Source organism: Anser cygnoides, chromosome 3 (assembly GCF_040182565.1).
Source record: "Anser cygnoides isolate HZ-2024a breed goose chromosome 3, Taihu_goose_T2T_genome, whole genome shotgun sequence".
In the NCBI taxonomy this organism is placed as follows: domain Eukaryota; kingdom Metazoa; phylum Chordata; class Aves; order Anseriformes; family Anatidae; genus Anser; species Anser cygnoides.
In genome coordinates this window covers 107,302,209-107,319,411 of record NC_089875.1, presented here as the reverse complement: position 1 = coordinate 107,319,411, position 17,203 = coordinate 107,302,209, and the positions used below count along the sequence as shown (strand labels likewise).

Below are 17,203 nucleotides of genomic sequence, written 5' to 3'. Positions count from 1 at the left end.
TTATTAATCATCGGGGAGAGACCAGAGGTGGGTGGGGTAACAGCATATAACTGGGAGGGAAAGGAAGGGCCCAGAAAGGTAGGTGGGATTGCTGCAGGGAAAGAGAAAAGAGGAATAGGATGTAAATTTGCTCTGTTCCTGTCCCTCGTTTAGAACCGTGTAGGCATGTACTCTCATGCTTCAGATTCTGTGGCCCAGTTGTTAGACACACTTCTTTAACTGGCTGTATTGCATCTTGGCTTACAAGAGCACCTGTATTTTGTCTGGGTTTTTCAGACTCTGTTCCAATTCTTATTTTTTTTAAACGTTTCTTGCTTATACCATTTTCTTAACCATTAAAACTTCATTTTTGACCTAAGCTACATACCAGTGGATACTTTTATTATTTTTATATAATTTTGTGTTTAGACCTCTTTAATACTGAGTTTGTAATTTACAAATAAAGTGCTGAGCCATATTTCATTTTAGGTAGACATGTGCAGGGTGGAAGAACCAAGCTCCAGAATAAAATTCCACTCCCCATCCATCATTTCAGCTAATGTACTTAAAAAAATGAAATTACTTAAAACTACCGTATTCAGACTTGAACAGAACGAGGGTTGCACTGGCAATGTACCAGGAACTTATGGACCTCATCCTCCTTTTACATAAAATAAAATGAAGCTGAACTGACATAAATTTTCAACACAGAAGTGTGAGCCAAGAAATCAGAGGTGCCACAATACATTGCTGTGTCCTCGATAAGCAGTAGACAGCACTCCCGTGTAAAAGATCTGATGGGAGACAGAGCACAGTACGAGGTTCCTATGTTATGATCAGATACTTTAATAACATTTTATTGTTCTGCAAAATCTCTGCCATCTTGATAACATCATATTTCTTAGCTTCTATAATGGCTATTCATAGTGTTTATATTTACTAAATTTCATTATATTGTTTGGAATTCTTTATAATCTATTATCTTCCTTCAATTACAGGGGAAGATATTTACTTCAATGGAGCCAGAATATGACATCAATGATGTCTGTCTTTATCCAAATTCAGGTACATTAGATATATTAATGTCTTATTAAGTTCAAAAGGGAAAGCGTGTGTTAACCCAAACTGTGGTTTTCTTATTTAGGTGATGCAAATTAAGTCTACTTTTCTCCTTATGATAGAGCTAGGAAAAATAGTTACTTGCTATTTAGTGTCATTGTTTTCTCTTCATCTTTATTAAATCGAAGACCCTTTGCAGTTGGAAGCTGTTGTGCTGTCAATTGAGTGATTGACCTCTTTTGCCCTTTCAAATATCTTAAGTCTCTCATAAGAGAAGGAATTTTGGCCTTTTGTCTAGGCTAAGCTCCAGATCAGTTAGAGCTTGCTTTCTAGAGCTAGGAAAAAACCTCTTTACAACGAGTTTACAAATTTTTACAAGTGTTTATGGCCATTTGATCTTTCCTGTTTTTTAGTTACAGTACTTACTGTGCCCTAGTTAAGCTGGAATACTTTTCTTTGTAAGTGTAGAATTCTAAATGCACAGATCTGCGTTCTTCTCAAATTTGGTGTGTCTCACGGCACTATGTTTTGAAGGCAAAAAAGAGGTCCACTTTTAACTAGTTTCCAGATCCTACTTAGTGAGGAAAAAATATTTTACACAGTGGTGGTTGTATTGTGTAAAATATTTTTGTGTGTACTGCACTAAAACTTTTAATTTTTAGTTGCTTAGTTCTGAAGCAGTATGACACCCATTTCCTGTTTAGAAAGCAGCACTGAAAAAGATGAAAGAAAAATTAGGAAAAAGAAAGAAAAAGAAAAAAAGAAAAAAAGAAAGAAAAAAAAGAAAAAAAAAAGAAAAAAAGAAAAAGAAAGAAAAATTAAGATGTCAGAGGACAAAATTCTTGATCAGAGAATGCCTGTGTTGCACTCTGCTATTATCTTAATTTCAGAGAGGTAGCAGTGAAGACAGAGCGACTTAGACTTTGATTCATACCAGCAGCTCAATTTCAAGATTGTAGATAAGTGAGATTTCTAACGAGTTAAAACTTATCTTGCCTTTTCTGCCAACTTCGGTTAAGAATGTCTTTTTTTTTTTTTTTTTTTGGTAAGATGAGAACTTAGTATTCAAGTTCTGCTGAGATGGTAAGCCTTTTTGACTTTATGCAGCAGCAGCAACGTAAGGGTCTGCAGGATCTTGGTGAAATTACTAGCTCCCTTCCATGCTGCTCAGGTTTACCCCCCTCTGAAAAAGAATGGTGTTAACAGTACTTAGCAATTGGACTGTTTTTTGTTTTTCTTTAATGAGTCTTCAAAAAATGTATCAATAGCATTCTAATTTGTGTTCCATATATTTGTTTTTCCCAGATTAATGTGCCAAAAATACTTTAGGCAAAAAATTGAAGCCTGCCAAAAAGGGAGCTTATGGCATGGTGCTGAGGGCGCATCTTGCGTGCTCTGGTTGTACGCATGAGTTCTTCTGGGGGTGTTGGAGAGCAGCTGTGTAACAGTGTGGGCCGTGCAACGTGGAGGTAGCCAGACCTGGTCCTCCCTCTTCCATAGAGGCCACAGGAAGAGCATTACAGAAAAAGGTCATTGAAGTGACTTACATTTAGCATCTCATCCAGGTTTCACCTTTGAGCTTATCGGTTTGATCCAAATGAGAGTCCTGGAGTGAAGTAACATCCATGCAGCATTGATAACGAAGGGGTCATGATATGGAGGGAAAGACAACTAAGTTATGTAGAATCTTAGCATAATTTAGAAGGGACCTCTGGGGGTTGTATGTTCTCTGCTCAAAGCAAGGCCAATTTTTAAGTTAGATCCTACTTCAAAGTCTGGACAGGTTGCTCAGATCATAACCAGTCAAGTTTAAATATCTATAAGGATGGATGTCACACAGCTACGGATGTTCTACAGTCTCTGTGGTATGTAGATGTAGCTCAAGTGCTGATTTGGGCTTAAATGATTTTTGTGAGACTCTGCAGGATGAATCTCGGAGCACAAAGAATTAAATGCACCTGTCTATTTAATGTTGCTTATGGGACGTTGGTTTTCTACATGTCTGATCGCAGTCATCTAGAGTGTGCATTGCAGTCCTCTGTTCCATGTCTCCTCACGAGTCAGTTTTGCTTTTTCTTCTTTGTCCATGTCTTTAGGGAGGGCAGGTTTGAGGTCTTTTGGTAAGAGCTGTTGTGGGCTGAAAATTAGGTTGTAATTTATAACCCTGCGAAGGCAGAGGGGAAAAACTTGAAGGTGTTTCAGTGAAAACGAAGAGATTTAAGGTGAGAGGTGGTGCATTCACGTTTGTAATAAATACTGTTTCTACAAAATTTAGGATGCCTGGCAATGCCTCATGCAAGTTCAGAATGTAAAGAATGATTACATCTGAACATCTGAAAATAAGGAAATACTTCCAGTAATACAAATGTTGCAGCTGAGGAAAGCAGGAAAGGCAATAACATTTAATTGATAGTACGAGTGTAGCTCAGTGTTGTCACTGGGGTCTCAGCATTCTCCGGGCACCTCAGGATGTTTAGAAGCTGGAGTGGCACAGCAAATCCCAGGACCTTTGCCCAGTCTGTGCTTAGACTTCATGTGAAACTACTGCTCAGAAAGCCTGTAACCTAATCCTTCCCTTACGCTCTTTCATTCCCTTAAAACAGCTCTGCTGTTCATCAATGCATGGAACAATACACATTTACCTACTTAATTTCACTGATGTGGGTCAGAATTCAGAATTTGATTCATGAGAAACACACAGATTGTGTTTCAGACTTGAAGAGAATAATGTCAGAAATGTCACAAAGCAGAAGTCATTGAACCTCCATTTAGAATGCTTTTCTTTGGGGAAAATTGCTACCTAGTACACGTAGATATTTTACTTTTACATTTTCTATTTATAATTTTATTCTAATAGTTGTAATATTCAAGTTTTTGTTTTAAAAAACACAGAAAGCAGCTGCTACTTCATATTAGTTGCAGCCCTTTTTTACGTAAAAACGTCTGCTGCATGTGCAGTAATGAAATAGTTTTAACGCTGTGTTGTCTCAGTTACGAAAGCAATAAAAAATGGAGAAGTGAAACCATTTTGTAACAACATTCTGAAATACGGTAAGATGTGGATCAGAATAATGTGAATTAATCTTTCTCAGTAGCTGTGTTTCTGTTTTTTTATTGCTTTATTTTTGTTTTTAATTAAATTATTTCAGCAGCCATTTTCAGTACTACTACCTTCTGTGGGAAGCAAACCCTTTTGCAACTTAACAGTGTTTTCAGTGTATAGAAATTTGTACATCATTTGTTTCTATTATTGTAAAATTATTTTTTTACAGGTAAAAAATTTGCATTTTCTAAAACATCCTCTCCCATTTACTACCGCTTCATACGCATTTTTTCATTTCTTTAAATGAATGATACTGTATTATTGATCACTTTCTATATGCAGTCTTATTAAAATGGCTTCTGTGATAGAAGAGTTCTCGTTTATTTCTCTTTTTAAGTGATTGCACTAGACTGCTGTGTAGTTTATTAGGGTGTGGTCTCCCTTCCCGTAAAAATTGGTTAGAAATAATGAGCTGAAACAATGAATAGTGCACAGTAGACTTCTCCCTTCACAGACTTGTTCCTTTTTTTTGGTTTCTGTATTTCCCCTTAATATACACCCACCCCTGTACTGTTCTGAAGACAACTTTCCCGCCTTCAGTTATTGGTGGAAGACTCCCAGAGAGGAGGTTTTCCCGTTACTGTCACCTTTGAAGCACCTGCAGAATTAATTTCTATCGGTTTATCTCTAGTGATTCATATTCAGTCAATGGAGAAATGCTTTGTCTCCTGTAGTAGTACCAAACACGCTGATAAGTTAAGGGAGCACAAAATTTATCAAAATATACTGTGAATTCTTGCTTTTTCCTTAAACTGCTTGTAACCATTTCCAGGTTTGGTTTTAAGCCTCAGTTTGCTGACTAAGCTTTCACAAATTTCTTGCTTTGCCAGGAAAGCAAGCCCCCTTTTTTCTAACATTAAAAGTCTAGCTGCATTGTGTATTTTTAATAAAAAGGATTAGGTAGGAAGGATTACTCCACCCATGTTAATTGCGTTCCTCTAGTTGGGTGTAAATTATATTTCTGCCCTCCGGGTATGTGGTAACTGCCCCAATTATTCATAGTCTCAATGGCATATGTTACTTCTGGATCAGAATGTTATCTAACTTGATTGCTCTTCTCTTCTTCCTGCTGCATCTTCTTGTATTACATGGTGATCACCTATGCTGGAAAGTCGAAGCTGAATTAAAAGTACAGGCCAAATGTCCTTAAAAAGCTCTTATGGAGGATGAAACTGAGAGTTTCTGATTTTGAATGTATACCAAGTCCTGTGACAGTTCCAGATATTCCATCGATTTTAATATTTCTGCAATAGTTCTTTTATATCCAGAGTATTCACAGCATTCCCTAAGTATATTCATAGATATTTCAAATTTTGTTTGTCCCACCTGGCTAATAATCACTTGCATTTGAAGCCACAATATCCTGCCTCACGCTTTGTGTTGACAATCTACTGTTGATTTCCAAGATGAAATATGAATAAAGCAGCAAACCATATTATGATTTATGGCATTGTTTAGACTATAGATGTGTGTTTAAAAACAAAGCAAAACAAATCCCCAAAACCCCCTTGTGTTAATAACACCGGTTTATGCCCAAGGTAGGTTTTAAGTAGTACTGCCTGGATTTCTTCTAAACAGTTTTATGGGATGAACTATTAAAATTTGTTATGAAAATTGGCAATCTGCAGGTGGTAGAACTTTGTTGTTTAAGTTGTGCTGAGAATTTTTTAAGATAGAGAACAAAAGGCACAAATATATAGGAAATTAAGCTTTATTAATTGCACTATCAGGCTTTTCTTTCCTAGTCCTGTGTACAAACCTACTTCATGTGAATTAAATACTTTGTGTGTTTGTGTGTATAGATATTTATATAAAGTAACGTTATCCTCTTGTGACCAACATTTTTTAACGTGGAAATCTCTTTTTAGGAATGCTAATGACTGCCAATGAAGCCCCTAAAATGAATATCTATTACATGCCAGTAAGTAATGCAAATTGTTGCTGATACTGCTCTTTTAAAACTGCCAGTAATTTGGTGCCAAGTCAGGTTTTCATGTTGGAAAATGATTTCTGCAGATTCCTGTCTAGATTCTGTGACTTTTCATGATAAAGTTAAGATAACCATAACTTATTTATATTATATACTGAATTATTATTTATAAAAACAAAAGCTTGCAATGTCTTTTCCTAACACTTCCAGAACTGGCTAATGGCAGTAGGAAGTTCAGGTAGAGCTTTGATGGGGAAAAAATTGCTTTAGATAGCTAATGAGAAAAGAATTCCTAAAAGGAGGCTGTATAATTTGCTTTTGAGGTAATAGTTTTGCTTTGTTGAAAAATATTTCATTAGCGTCTTTAATGCCATGACTGTATCACTGTATACCATGGACTAAATATTCTTCTGTGTCCTGACGAGGAAATACTGTGTGGTTTTGTGCGTGATTCTTAGCAGTAGTTTCTGCTCAGTGCCATACTTGAATTGGAGCTTTTCACTTGAGAAGCTTTTCACTCAAAAAGCTTAACAGTTAAGCGTGCATTTTCTTCCTGTGGGTTGATTTTAGGGAGACTTAACAGCAGGCCTTCTGGTGTTAGGGAACTCCACAGAAAACTACACCAGCATTTCACTCTAGGTTATGTTTTTGATTCTACAGTACACTCTAGGATTTGTTATGGCCTGGAAGGAGATAAATAGTAGGGGACATAAGCAAATGTTCCAGGCAGAAGAGCAGACTGAACTCCAGTATTATGTACACCGCTCCATAAGTCACTTTCTTCACATACTGGACAAACTGCAAAATTTGTTAATTTTGAAAAATATTTTAAACTATATAAGTAGCTAACAGAGAGAAATTTTTGCATTCCAAGAAATGTACATTTTTATACACCAAGTTGTTGTGTGTCGTTTATATCAGGTGGTTTTTCAGATGGAAATTGTCAATTTCTTGAACCCATTTCTAACCATTTTGTTTACTGGAGCTGTTCCATGCTTGAGATAACAATGGTAATAGGGACAACAAATATTTTTGTATTTAAGACCAAGCATTAGCTGTAGTTAGAAGCTGAACACACGGTGTTTCTATTTATCTTGTTCTTTGTAAAGTTTAAGAAGAGCTCTCCAAGCCTTTATCTATCTTCCTTTTAATTAGGGGATTGGAGAAGACAAACTCCCATAATTTCAAAGTCTGTTCAGTTTTTAAAACTTGAATAGACTAGTTACTGAATTTAAGTAATTCAGATGGAAGGAAAAAAAACCACCTGCATTCCTCCTGTCACTAAGCCTATGGTTCAGCTTCTCTCTGGAAATTGAGCATTGACGTTTTTTTGTGCAAGTATGCATGATATATGAACCTGACTGGTATAGCACATTAGAGGTACATATCCAACATTGCCACTTAGCCAAAAAAATATTTCAGACTTGATTTGTCACCAGCAATGGGTGTTGTCGGAACTTGTTCCAGCAAGTATTATTTTGAATATTCTTGCACATACTATAAATTATTTTTTGCTCTCTTAAAGTTTCACTTTTGTAGAAGGCTCTGTGAATATTGTATGTATGTTTCTGAAGTCAGATATGGATTTTTTAGCTAATAAACATTATTTTTGATCTCAGATTACGTTTAACAGACATTAACTACAAACTTAAATACTGCCTAACATTGTCTATTATTTTTGTGGAGTACAGGCTATTCCCATGAAAATCAACATTATGCTGTATTCCTTTGTCAGTGTTCTTTGATTATGGGTACCTGAGTCCACCTGAACTTCTCTCAGTCATACCTTTTTATGGGTTTTACGGTCACAGTGACACATGAGCATAAAAGTGGACCCATGATTGATTCCCAAATGATGAATGCTAAAGCATAAATACATATAAGAATTCTCCCTCCTCTTTTTTTTAATGCTGTTGTGTATAAAGAGAACTTAAAGTTTGATTTAAAATGTACTACCCAGGCTACATTTGCTTTTGAATAAGCTGAACTTCTCGAGTTCCTGTCAGTGGCTTCACATCTGAAGGCTGCTGAAGACATGTTAAGTATTGGCGTGATTTTTTCATTCAAAAATCTATTGTTCGTTGCAAGTGAATATTTTCAGATAGTATAAAAACATGGAATATTAATTTTAGACAATAGAAAAGCCAAAGATAGAAGACTTTTTTTTTTTTTTGAACAGAAGTTTCACACTCTGCTAACTTGCTGTTTTACCCCATTTGCCTTTTTCATTTTGCCCAGCAAGAATGAAAGGTCTGGCACAAATAGTATTGTGTAATTGAAGGGTTACTTACTGCATTTCCTAAAAATCAAGTATGTAGCTCACTAAATCTGTTTTTGTTGGCTTTTTTTAATCTCCTCTTCAAATGAAGAAAAAATAAAATGGAGAAGTCGTGTCAGCCTTAAGCTGCTCCGGGGCATTTGTTATTAAGAAAAACTCAATGTTATTAATGTGTTCATTTTAACGCTTCTATTCCTTGATCTTTTGGGCTAGTTATTTGAGCTCAGATGCACACCTGTCCTTTGGTTTGTATGTCAGTAGATTATTAAGACACATTTTCTTCCTGTACTTGGAACTCTGAGTAATTTCCTTTGTACAGACAAAGATGAGTTTAGTTGTGTGCATTTTTGGAGCAAAACTAAAGAACTAATGATTTGCTGCTTTGCCTGATCTCTTTTCACAGAGAAGTTTTCTGGCTTTTCATAAGAACCATTCACCATTTTTCCAAAGAACAGCCTAATTTTCTATTTGTTTGTTTACTTTGAAATAGACATGAATAACGTTTAAGATGTGTCCTGTCTTTTTGAGATGTTGACAAGAACTAAATTACAATTCTTATATTCCACAACAGAATAAATGCCTGAGGGAAAAGCTCCAGCTATGGAGGACAGTTGTGTTTCAGAACTATTGGAAGTGCATTTTTGTGAACAGGATTCATCTGATTGCCCCAGCACTTACTGCCCTGTAGTGCTAGTAATGATTGCTCTTTAAGTCTTCACTGGAACAAGGACAAGGCAATATCATGGTGATGGTTGAGGTAGATGCTTAAATTCTTGAGTGTATGGTGCTGTACTGTAGCCCTTCTAGTTTGAAATGTTTTTTTCATATTTTGTAGAAGAGGTGCACAGAAGTCTTACTGCACAGGAGTGTGCATCCCCATGGCTGGGTGCAGACAGACCCAGAATCCTCTGTCCTCGATTCAAGTTGGCCAGACAGCGTAGGACTGTGCCCAGCCTAATATACCCGGCCTCTCAGCAGGTTTTATTAGTGTGGGCACAGTGCTGTGCTAACACAGCTCTATGACTTCTGAACTGGAGCTGGCTTGTGTCTGGCTAGCTTGGAGTACGCTCTGACTGAGCTCATGTCTGAATGAATTATCTGTCTACGTGTGCCCGTTCTCTCCATTGTTCATGCCAAAGCTAAATTTCCATTGCAAACCTAAAAAATGACTGTCTCTTGAACTTCAAGATTATGAAGGAGTTGACAACAGCTATCATAATATTGTCTGTAAATGGCGTGCTTCAGCTTTCACTGCAGGATTTTCAACAAGATAGGTATGACATTTGAGACTAGGAATGTCTGAGAGAACTATGCTTTTTTTAAAAAAAAAAATCACAGCAGTTGTTCCTTTAGTATGCAAACTATTAGAGGGAAAAGAAGGTGGTTTTTGGTTTGCTAGAAATGACAGGCAGATTTGGTTTTAAACAGCAAGAAGTTGCCTTGTGCAGCTACCCAATGCAGAGGATGAGTAAAAGGCAAATTTATTGTTAAAATGACTGCTAAAATGAAATGTTTGTTTTACGCAGGTAACATCTTGAGTGGCTTAGCTTAGAGACTTTGTTTTTGTTTTATTTTGTTGGGCTTTAATGAGGGCAAGTGCCTCTGCCTAGAATTGGGCTGTTTGCCAATAGTTTAATACTTAACTTGCAGTTTATGCAAACATTTGGAACCTGCCTCTTGCCAGCTGGCTTCCTGGTACCTCGCTTTGAAGTGTGTCTCGGGAAGGTTGAAATGAAAGTTGTATGTGCCCTGGGATACTTTTCAGACTACTGACTCAGAAACGTCAATTGAGTCAATAGTGCACCCAGGTTCTGCCCAAAGAAATGGGAGGAAGAAGCTCCACTGACAGAAGGTGGTTTGATGGACTGGGACCTAAGATGAGCCAGATTCTTCTAAATTTAAGCTAAGCTGTCAGCTTCCATGACATGTAAGGTTCACTTTCCAGGTTGTACAGAGAAAAGCCTACATATTACCTTCTGGATCCTTTGGGAAGAAAGCAAGGGGTATATACATGATTTATTTTGAGTGTTTACTACTGGTTACGGGAACATGTCTGATCTTAGCACAGACATTTCAAACCAGTCTTGTCTCCTTTATTGGACTTGAAACTTTGGGCTACATATACATACTGAAACTGAAACTTGCTCTATTCATTAGGCTGTTAAAAGAAGAGAGCAATTAAGACTGTAATTAATTGAGTGTAATATTCTGTGTTCTGGATGTTTTTTTACTTTCCTGCAGTCTTGGCAGAAAGCTCCCTGTTGAGGCTAGAAGCAATGTACTTTTGGTGTAGGGAAGATATTAAGCTCTTTAAGAAAAAATAAATCCTGGAGCGTCTCTGGCTTCTTTTCAGGTGGTTTTGGAAAATCATTTGATACCCTAGTGCTCTCCTAGTTCAGGGCTGTTGGAGTTACAAAGTGGAAATGTTTCAAGGGCAAGTATTTCTTGCCTGCTCAATGATCCAGTTTCTCCGAGAATATCTTTATAGTTAAGGTCTGGTTTCTAATACAATACCCTCTTTGGATGTGTAAATCTTTTTATTGCTAGAAATATTTATGACCTTTGGCCTCCTCAAATTGGGTGGCTTTTCAACGAAACCAGCCATTACTGGTGGTACTTTCCCTTCGTATGTGCTGTTTTAAATAATTTTATTTCTCCTTTTTTTAGATCCTCTACTTGCCTATACGAATAACAACTTATCACCATCTCTTTGTTGATTGCCCCTCAATAATGCACATTCTTTAAAAAAATCTTAATTTTAGGGGAAAAAAAAAAACAATTTTGAAACCTGTAGGCAAACCTGCAGGTTTCCTTAGTAGTTACCTGAGATAATATAATCACAGATCCACAGATTAAGGCACCAAATTCTACTAGCTAATATGTTTTTATTTTCTAATTAAATGCTTTAAATTTAATGTGCTTTATATTAGATGAAACAAATCAGTAGATGGAATTTATACTGAGGCAAATACAAGTGAAGGCAGTTTTATTTTATACCTTAATTCATTCTTTTTATTTCTCTCTTGATACTAGTTTGGGACAGTCCCGGGTTATAAGTTAAAGATGAACATGGCTTAGTTGGATTGCAGGTTTGCAGATTAGCTGCTACGTGTGATTGAATTTACTGAAGAGATTTTGTCAGCCTGGTGCAGAGTGCTATCAACTGGTGCTGTACAAGGGGTTGTAAACATTGGATATTCTCCTTACATTCATTCCTTCCAACATTCTGTTTTTCACTTAAAAAAAAAAAAAAAGTCTGAGAAGCTTCTCATGAGGCATGTACCACACTTAACCTCTATGGTCGTGACCTTTCACAACAGTTCCTTGCTCATTCTTTCATTATTTGGGGATCTGATAACTCTTGTCCTTTCTTTCTTGGGTCTTCGTACGGTGGGGATGCAATTAGAGGCGAACACCTCCCCACAGGTCGGACTTGAGACCAATGCTGTGTATTGTCAGCCTGCATTCGAGTGGTTCATGGCAGCAGCTTGGAGTTGCATCGGAATCATCTAACCTGAGTTTTGGCCTCAGCATGAACAAATGCCATGAAGTAAATAATGCAACTGTTTTCGTATTTGTGACTGGCATTTTGACAGTACTGGAGCAGGTTAGTGTTAGCCTGTGAGATTCTGATTTCTTTTAGGATGTTTTCATGTCTTATTGGCAGTATTAGGTCACTGTGAATTAATGCTGCCTCAACTGTCTTCTTGAAGATTGTATGGCGAGGGTGAATTTTTTAGAGTTGTTCATCTGCTTCAATGTAACCATTACCTGAGAAATTTTATGTAAGGTGGAAAACAACCATAAAACTGAATTGCGCAAAGAGTTTTTTTTTCTATCCAAAAACAGTGTTTCATTCCCTGGGGGTAAAAATTAATAAATAAATAAATAAATAAAAATAATAAAAAAGGTAAAATAAGAATGCAGCAGTTATGGCATACAATGGGAAATGTTGGTCTTAACCATAGTCTTATTTTTTTTTTCAAGAACTGCAAAATGTCTAGAAAGCAGAGATATTGTGGCATCACATATTACAGTTGTGCTTTGGGACCGTGAAGGACAGTGGTGTTGAAAGAAAATTTTCCATTAACAAAAAGACAGTTCAGTGCGGCTTTGGCCTTTAAGCTAATTCAGAATCTCGGTGTGTCATCCTTCTAGAGCTTGGTTTTCCATTCAGAACATTCTAATCCTTTATACGTAAAATCATGCAAACAGTATAAAATAGAAGGCGGCTGTCTAATGAATGATACATTACTTATCTCGCAGTACTAACAAGCTTAGGAAAAAATTGTTTATCCTGACAAACAGAAATGTGAGCTTCCTCCTTTTAACCTAAACACTTTCAAACTGAAAAATAACACACTGGGCTTAGTCCCAACAAAGGATATCCTCCGTTTCCCATGCGCTGGCTGAGAGAAACGACCGCTTTTCACACATACACAGAAGAAAAACACCAACGTGTGATAATTGGAAAACAATTTCTGATCTTCCTGTAAAATTTGCTAGAGATGTTTTTGGTGCTGCTGGTGTAGTAGTTCAACATCGTGAATAGATTATGAAGGAGTATGGGCTCTGCTTCCTGCTCTTATGGGTGATAATACGATAGACAGCACTTGTCCAGTTTTCTTTAATAGGCAGCACCATATCACAAGTAATGTAAAAAAATATATATGTATATAATAATTTCTGAGAAGGAAGTTTTATACCCTACTAGGGTCTGCCAGCATGTTATAAGAATTAGTGGGTGGTCATGTTTTGTTTTGTTTTTTTTTCTTTTGGATCAGAAAAGACAATGTGAGAATTCTGTGATAATTTCAACTAAATATTTCATATTTTTTGAAAATAGAGTATCATGGCTTATTTGTGTCATCCTCTGGCTGAACTCATTAGTGAACCAAAGAGTGTGTTGAGTTAAAAAAAAAAATATATATATATACAAAAGTAGTTTAAAAGCTGTGAGGATTTAGGATTTCTATCGCACAAAGCAGATAGATAAATAAAGCCAATCAAATGTATGAAAGCTAGCATTAGGAAATAATTTCCTTTGAGTAGGACGTATCTATCAAAGCATTTCCTAAGTTAAGTAAAGCTTTGTGCTGAAATAGGACTCTGGAAGGAGTAGACTGGTTCACATTGAAGGTATCTCTCTGGAGGAGCTGCACGTTCCCAACAGGTAGCTGCTGTCCCGTTCCTGGATGTTGCCTGAGTAAGTGCCCAGACCAGCCTTGCTCCCAGCTCCGCAAAGAGCAGCTAAACTGCCCCGAGAGGCAATTATCTCATGGATTTCCAGTAGCTCGTCTGTTACATAAGGTAGAAGTGCAGCCTGACTCACCATTACTTTTTTTTTCTGTAGCATCCCTCAAATTTCCTTAAAACACAGGGCATGCTCTTAACTCCAGTACAGTCAGTTTTGTTTTCATGAATTTTAAGATATTTACACTGTAAAAGTACTTGCTATGTTGCTCGTATTGCAAGAGCCCAGCTGTTTGTAGTGACCTAAGAAGAGGCAAGTCACCACGCAGGGTGACGATTGAGAAGTTTCCTGTGCTGTCAGAGAGACAGACAAGATGGCTTGCCAAGATTTTGCATTTCTAGCTTATTCTGAGTTCTTCTAACTTGTTAATTTAGGTTGCAATCAGTGGCTGTTGCATACATACTAAAATCAATGTACGTGTCCCTCATCCCTCTTAGTTTTGGAAGTGCTGTCCGTTGTAGGCCTGTGTCCTTACTGTTACAAGAGATGCTGTTGTATTTTGAGATGCAGGTTTCTGACCTCGTTGGAACAGGCAGGACCACCTTGGAAGCTCTTCCTTGTAGTATAATAATAAATAATAATAATAATAAAAAGAATTTCAGGGCAGCTGTAAAGTCTCACACCTGCCTTATCTGTCTCACCCCATCACAACTGTAAATGGTGCGGGAGAGCTCTGTGAGGGATGTATTATTTGAAGAATATTGTGCTAGTTTTTTTATTGTTGTTAGACTTCATGTAAAATGTGGAGGGCACTCCTATTTGTCATTCTTCTGTGAATTTGGAAGTAGTACTAATTACTTCAGTCCTTAAGTATTTTGGTTAGTGAAGCTTGAACATTTCACAGACTGTGGAACATTTCTCAAAATCCTGGAATCCAGGAGGAATTCTTGTGGGAGGAAAGGGTAAAAACGGGTTTAAAAAAGTGATGATTGTAACATGCTGTCAGATTAAAAAGCTTTAGGAATATTTAAGCTCACTTTCTCTCCTCTGTTAAGAAAACACTCTGCGGTGCCGTGCCAACGAGGTGTCGGGATTCAGTCTGCCAGGAGCGCTCGGCTGGTGGTCGCAGGCTTCCTTCTGCTCAGGGTGGTGGCTCGGTTCCTGCTGGTGGTCGTGGAGTTTGTTCGAGCTTTGCTTGCTGATCCAGCTCTCTAACCAGGCAGGGTTCAGGGGTGGTGGTGTGTTTGGGGAATTTTGGGGAACTTCAGATTCATTACCAGCTGATATTTATGGGATAGTGTTTGAAGCAGATCGTGCTTTGTAACACATGCTTTTAGAAGCCACTCCTCCTTAGCTTCATTTGATTAGGTGACTTAAAATGAAAGTAGTGGGTTCTTGCACTTCATTTTTAGTTATTGTTCTTCTGACACCAAATCTTCTCAGTGCTAATTGTCTCGAGACCATAAAAAAAGCATACGGAGTTTGAGAAATAAAGAGATCCATAGCAAGAGTGACTAGTGTTTATCTTTTACTTGAGTCAGCATGTCAGAACATGACAGGGATATTGATGAAAGCATTAGGCTGCTTAACTCTTAATGCCACTGCCGGTAACTGACTTAAGAAGCATCCCTTTTTCTTCCTGTCTAGTGAGAAAGAGAAATATTGTTGATTTCATTTACAGTTTTAAGGAGTAATTTTCTGTCTTTGCTGAAAATTTATTTGCTATTCCTATCCTGGAGGGTGCTTTTTTTTCCTCAACATTACAAGCAACAGGATTATTGCCTTCTTCAAAAGGTGGTGGCTTCACTGGGAAGACAGTCGTAGTGAGAACAGGCCTCTGGCTGGTTAAGTGACTAATAACTGTCAGATCAGACAACATGAGATTAAACAAGAACACAAAAAAACACCTATGAAGCTAGACTGTTTAGGATTAGAAAAAGAATACTTACTATCTGATAACTACCAGGGCAGAAAGATTTAGTATCTCATTCCTAGAAGATGTGTGCAAGTTCCTGCAGCAGTTTTTGTTTAACACTGGAAAGATCTTAAAAGCAGCATTTCCTTTAACATGCTCTCTAAGGAGTAAAACCTCCAAGTGGTTGATTTGGCAGCTCCCATAGCACAGTGAAAGGTAGGAAAACCAACCTCTCTCAGATTAGTGAATCTGCCAAAAATGTCTGGATGTGCCGGAGTTGGGATGAGAGAAGAAGCCAATTCGTTGTATAGTTCAGTGAAATTTATGAGTGCGTGGGCTTAAAACCAAACGCAATGCTGTTGTTAGTAACAAACTGGAAAAGTAAAAAAGTGCTATTCTGTCTCTTGGTCATAGCTGTACTCCAGTGAGCTACTTGATGGCCGTAGAAGTTCAGTTATTGTAAAAGCATCAAATCCACACTGTATAGCATAGGGTAAATGAAAGCATGAAATTAAGAAAAATGTAAGTATATGGGAGATTTGTTTGGAGTATATTCCCCAAACCCATTTAATTTAGAAAATGAAAGAATTTTACTCAGTAAATTAAGTGGGATTACTCATGAGATGAACAGGGCACAATTGGAGCTGATCGTGGAGTGTTCATAGGGGGAAAAGCAGAATAGAAATGAATGCCAGAATAATATTGAAAATCACGAATTGTTTGGAGCACGCTGGTTGCTGGGGGAAATGTACTGTATATGGAAACATAGGAGACAGAAACATAACGAGGTAACGTCATCCCAAGGCTCTTTTCTAGCACAAGCTAATCTCATGGCTTCCCTGAAGTTGTTGGCCTGGACATACCTGAAGCCCATAAAGCACAGAAACAAGAATGGAGAGATGCAGTTTTTCATATTTGCAAGCTAGAAATAATACATCGGGGTTTTGAGAGCTACAGGTTGCAGTTGATGTAACCTTGACTTGTACAAAGGCATAAGGAGGTATTCTTTCTTCTCTTCCCTTTTCGATGCATGTGATGGAAACTTTTCAAAATTATTACATATTGAGATCTGTCTAATTCTTAAAATTAGAGAACAAAACATTAAAAACAGTACTCTTAAAATGAATAGTAATTAATTACTCATGTAATTGCATTAATTAAACCTGGCTATGCAATTAGGGAGCTAATTATGTTGAAAACGCAATTGCACATTTCAATCACTGCCCACACCCTGGGGATCACCCAGTTTCTTCTCCTCCCTCATTAGACCTTCTGTAATCTTCCTCTCCTGTTACATGGCATAATTGAAGCTGAGAATATGTACACACAGATGTGCATTTGCTTTCTGCAGCAAATGTGTGGCTAAAAATGTAAAGTGATTGTGTGCCATTTTATTTAAAATATATTTCCTTTTGTCTGTCTCCTACAGGTAGATTATACATGACTCAATGCTTTCACATACATAAAATACATCTAATTTCTAGAAATTATAATCTAGAAAAGATTTTTTTCTTTGTTAAACTGCTTTAAGGCATTTTTTTTAATGTTAACAGAGGAATGGAGGAGCTTTCTTGGGTCATGGAGTCCCAGCCTATCTTATCACAGGCAATCAGATTGTATAATCTTTTCCATGAATGTCAGATTTCACCTTAAAATTAGTTGGTTTTTCCTCGTTATTTCATTAAAAGACTGTTTGACATTCACATCCACCTGATGTTCAGCTAACCCTGTGCTGTAACTGTGTT

At 37.2% G+C, this 17,203-nt stretch overlaps 1 protein-coding gene across 1 annotated transcript in view; it reads left to right on the top strand.

Moving 5' to 3' along the window:
- The window catches only part of NOL10 (nucleolar protein 10), a 49,077-nt gene that overhangs the window by 12,618 nt on the left and 19,256 nt on the right, over positions 1-17,203 (top strand). Inside the window, exons 12-13 of the mRNA XM_013172620.3 lie at positions 978-1,044; positions 6,010-6,062. Of these exons, the coding sequence (XP_013028074.2) occupies positions 978-1,044; positions 6,010-6,062 (120 nt within the window). The remainder of the gene's footprint in view (positions 1-977; positions 1,045-6,009; positions 6,063-17,203) is intronic.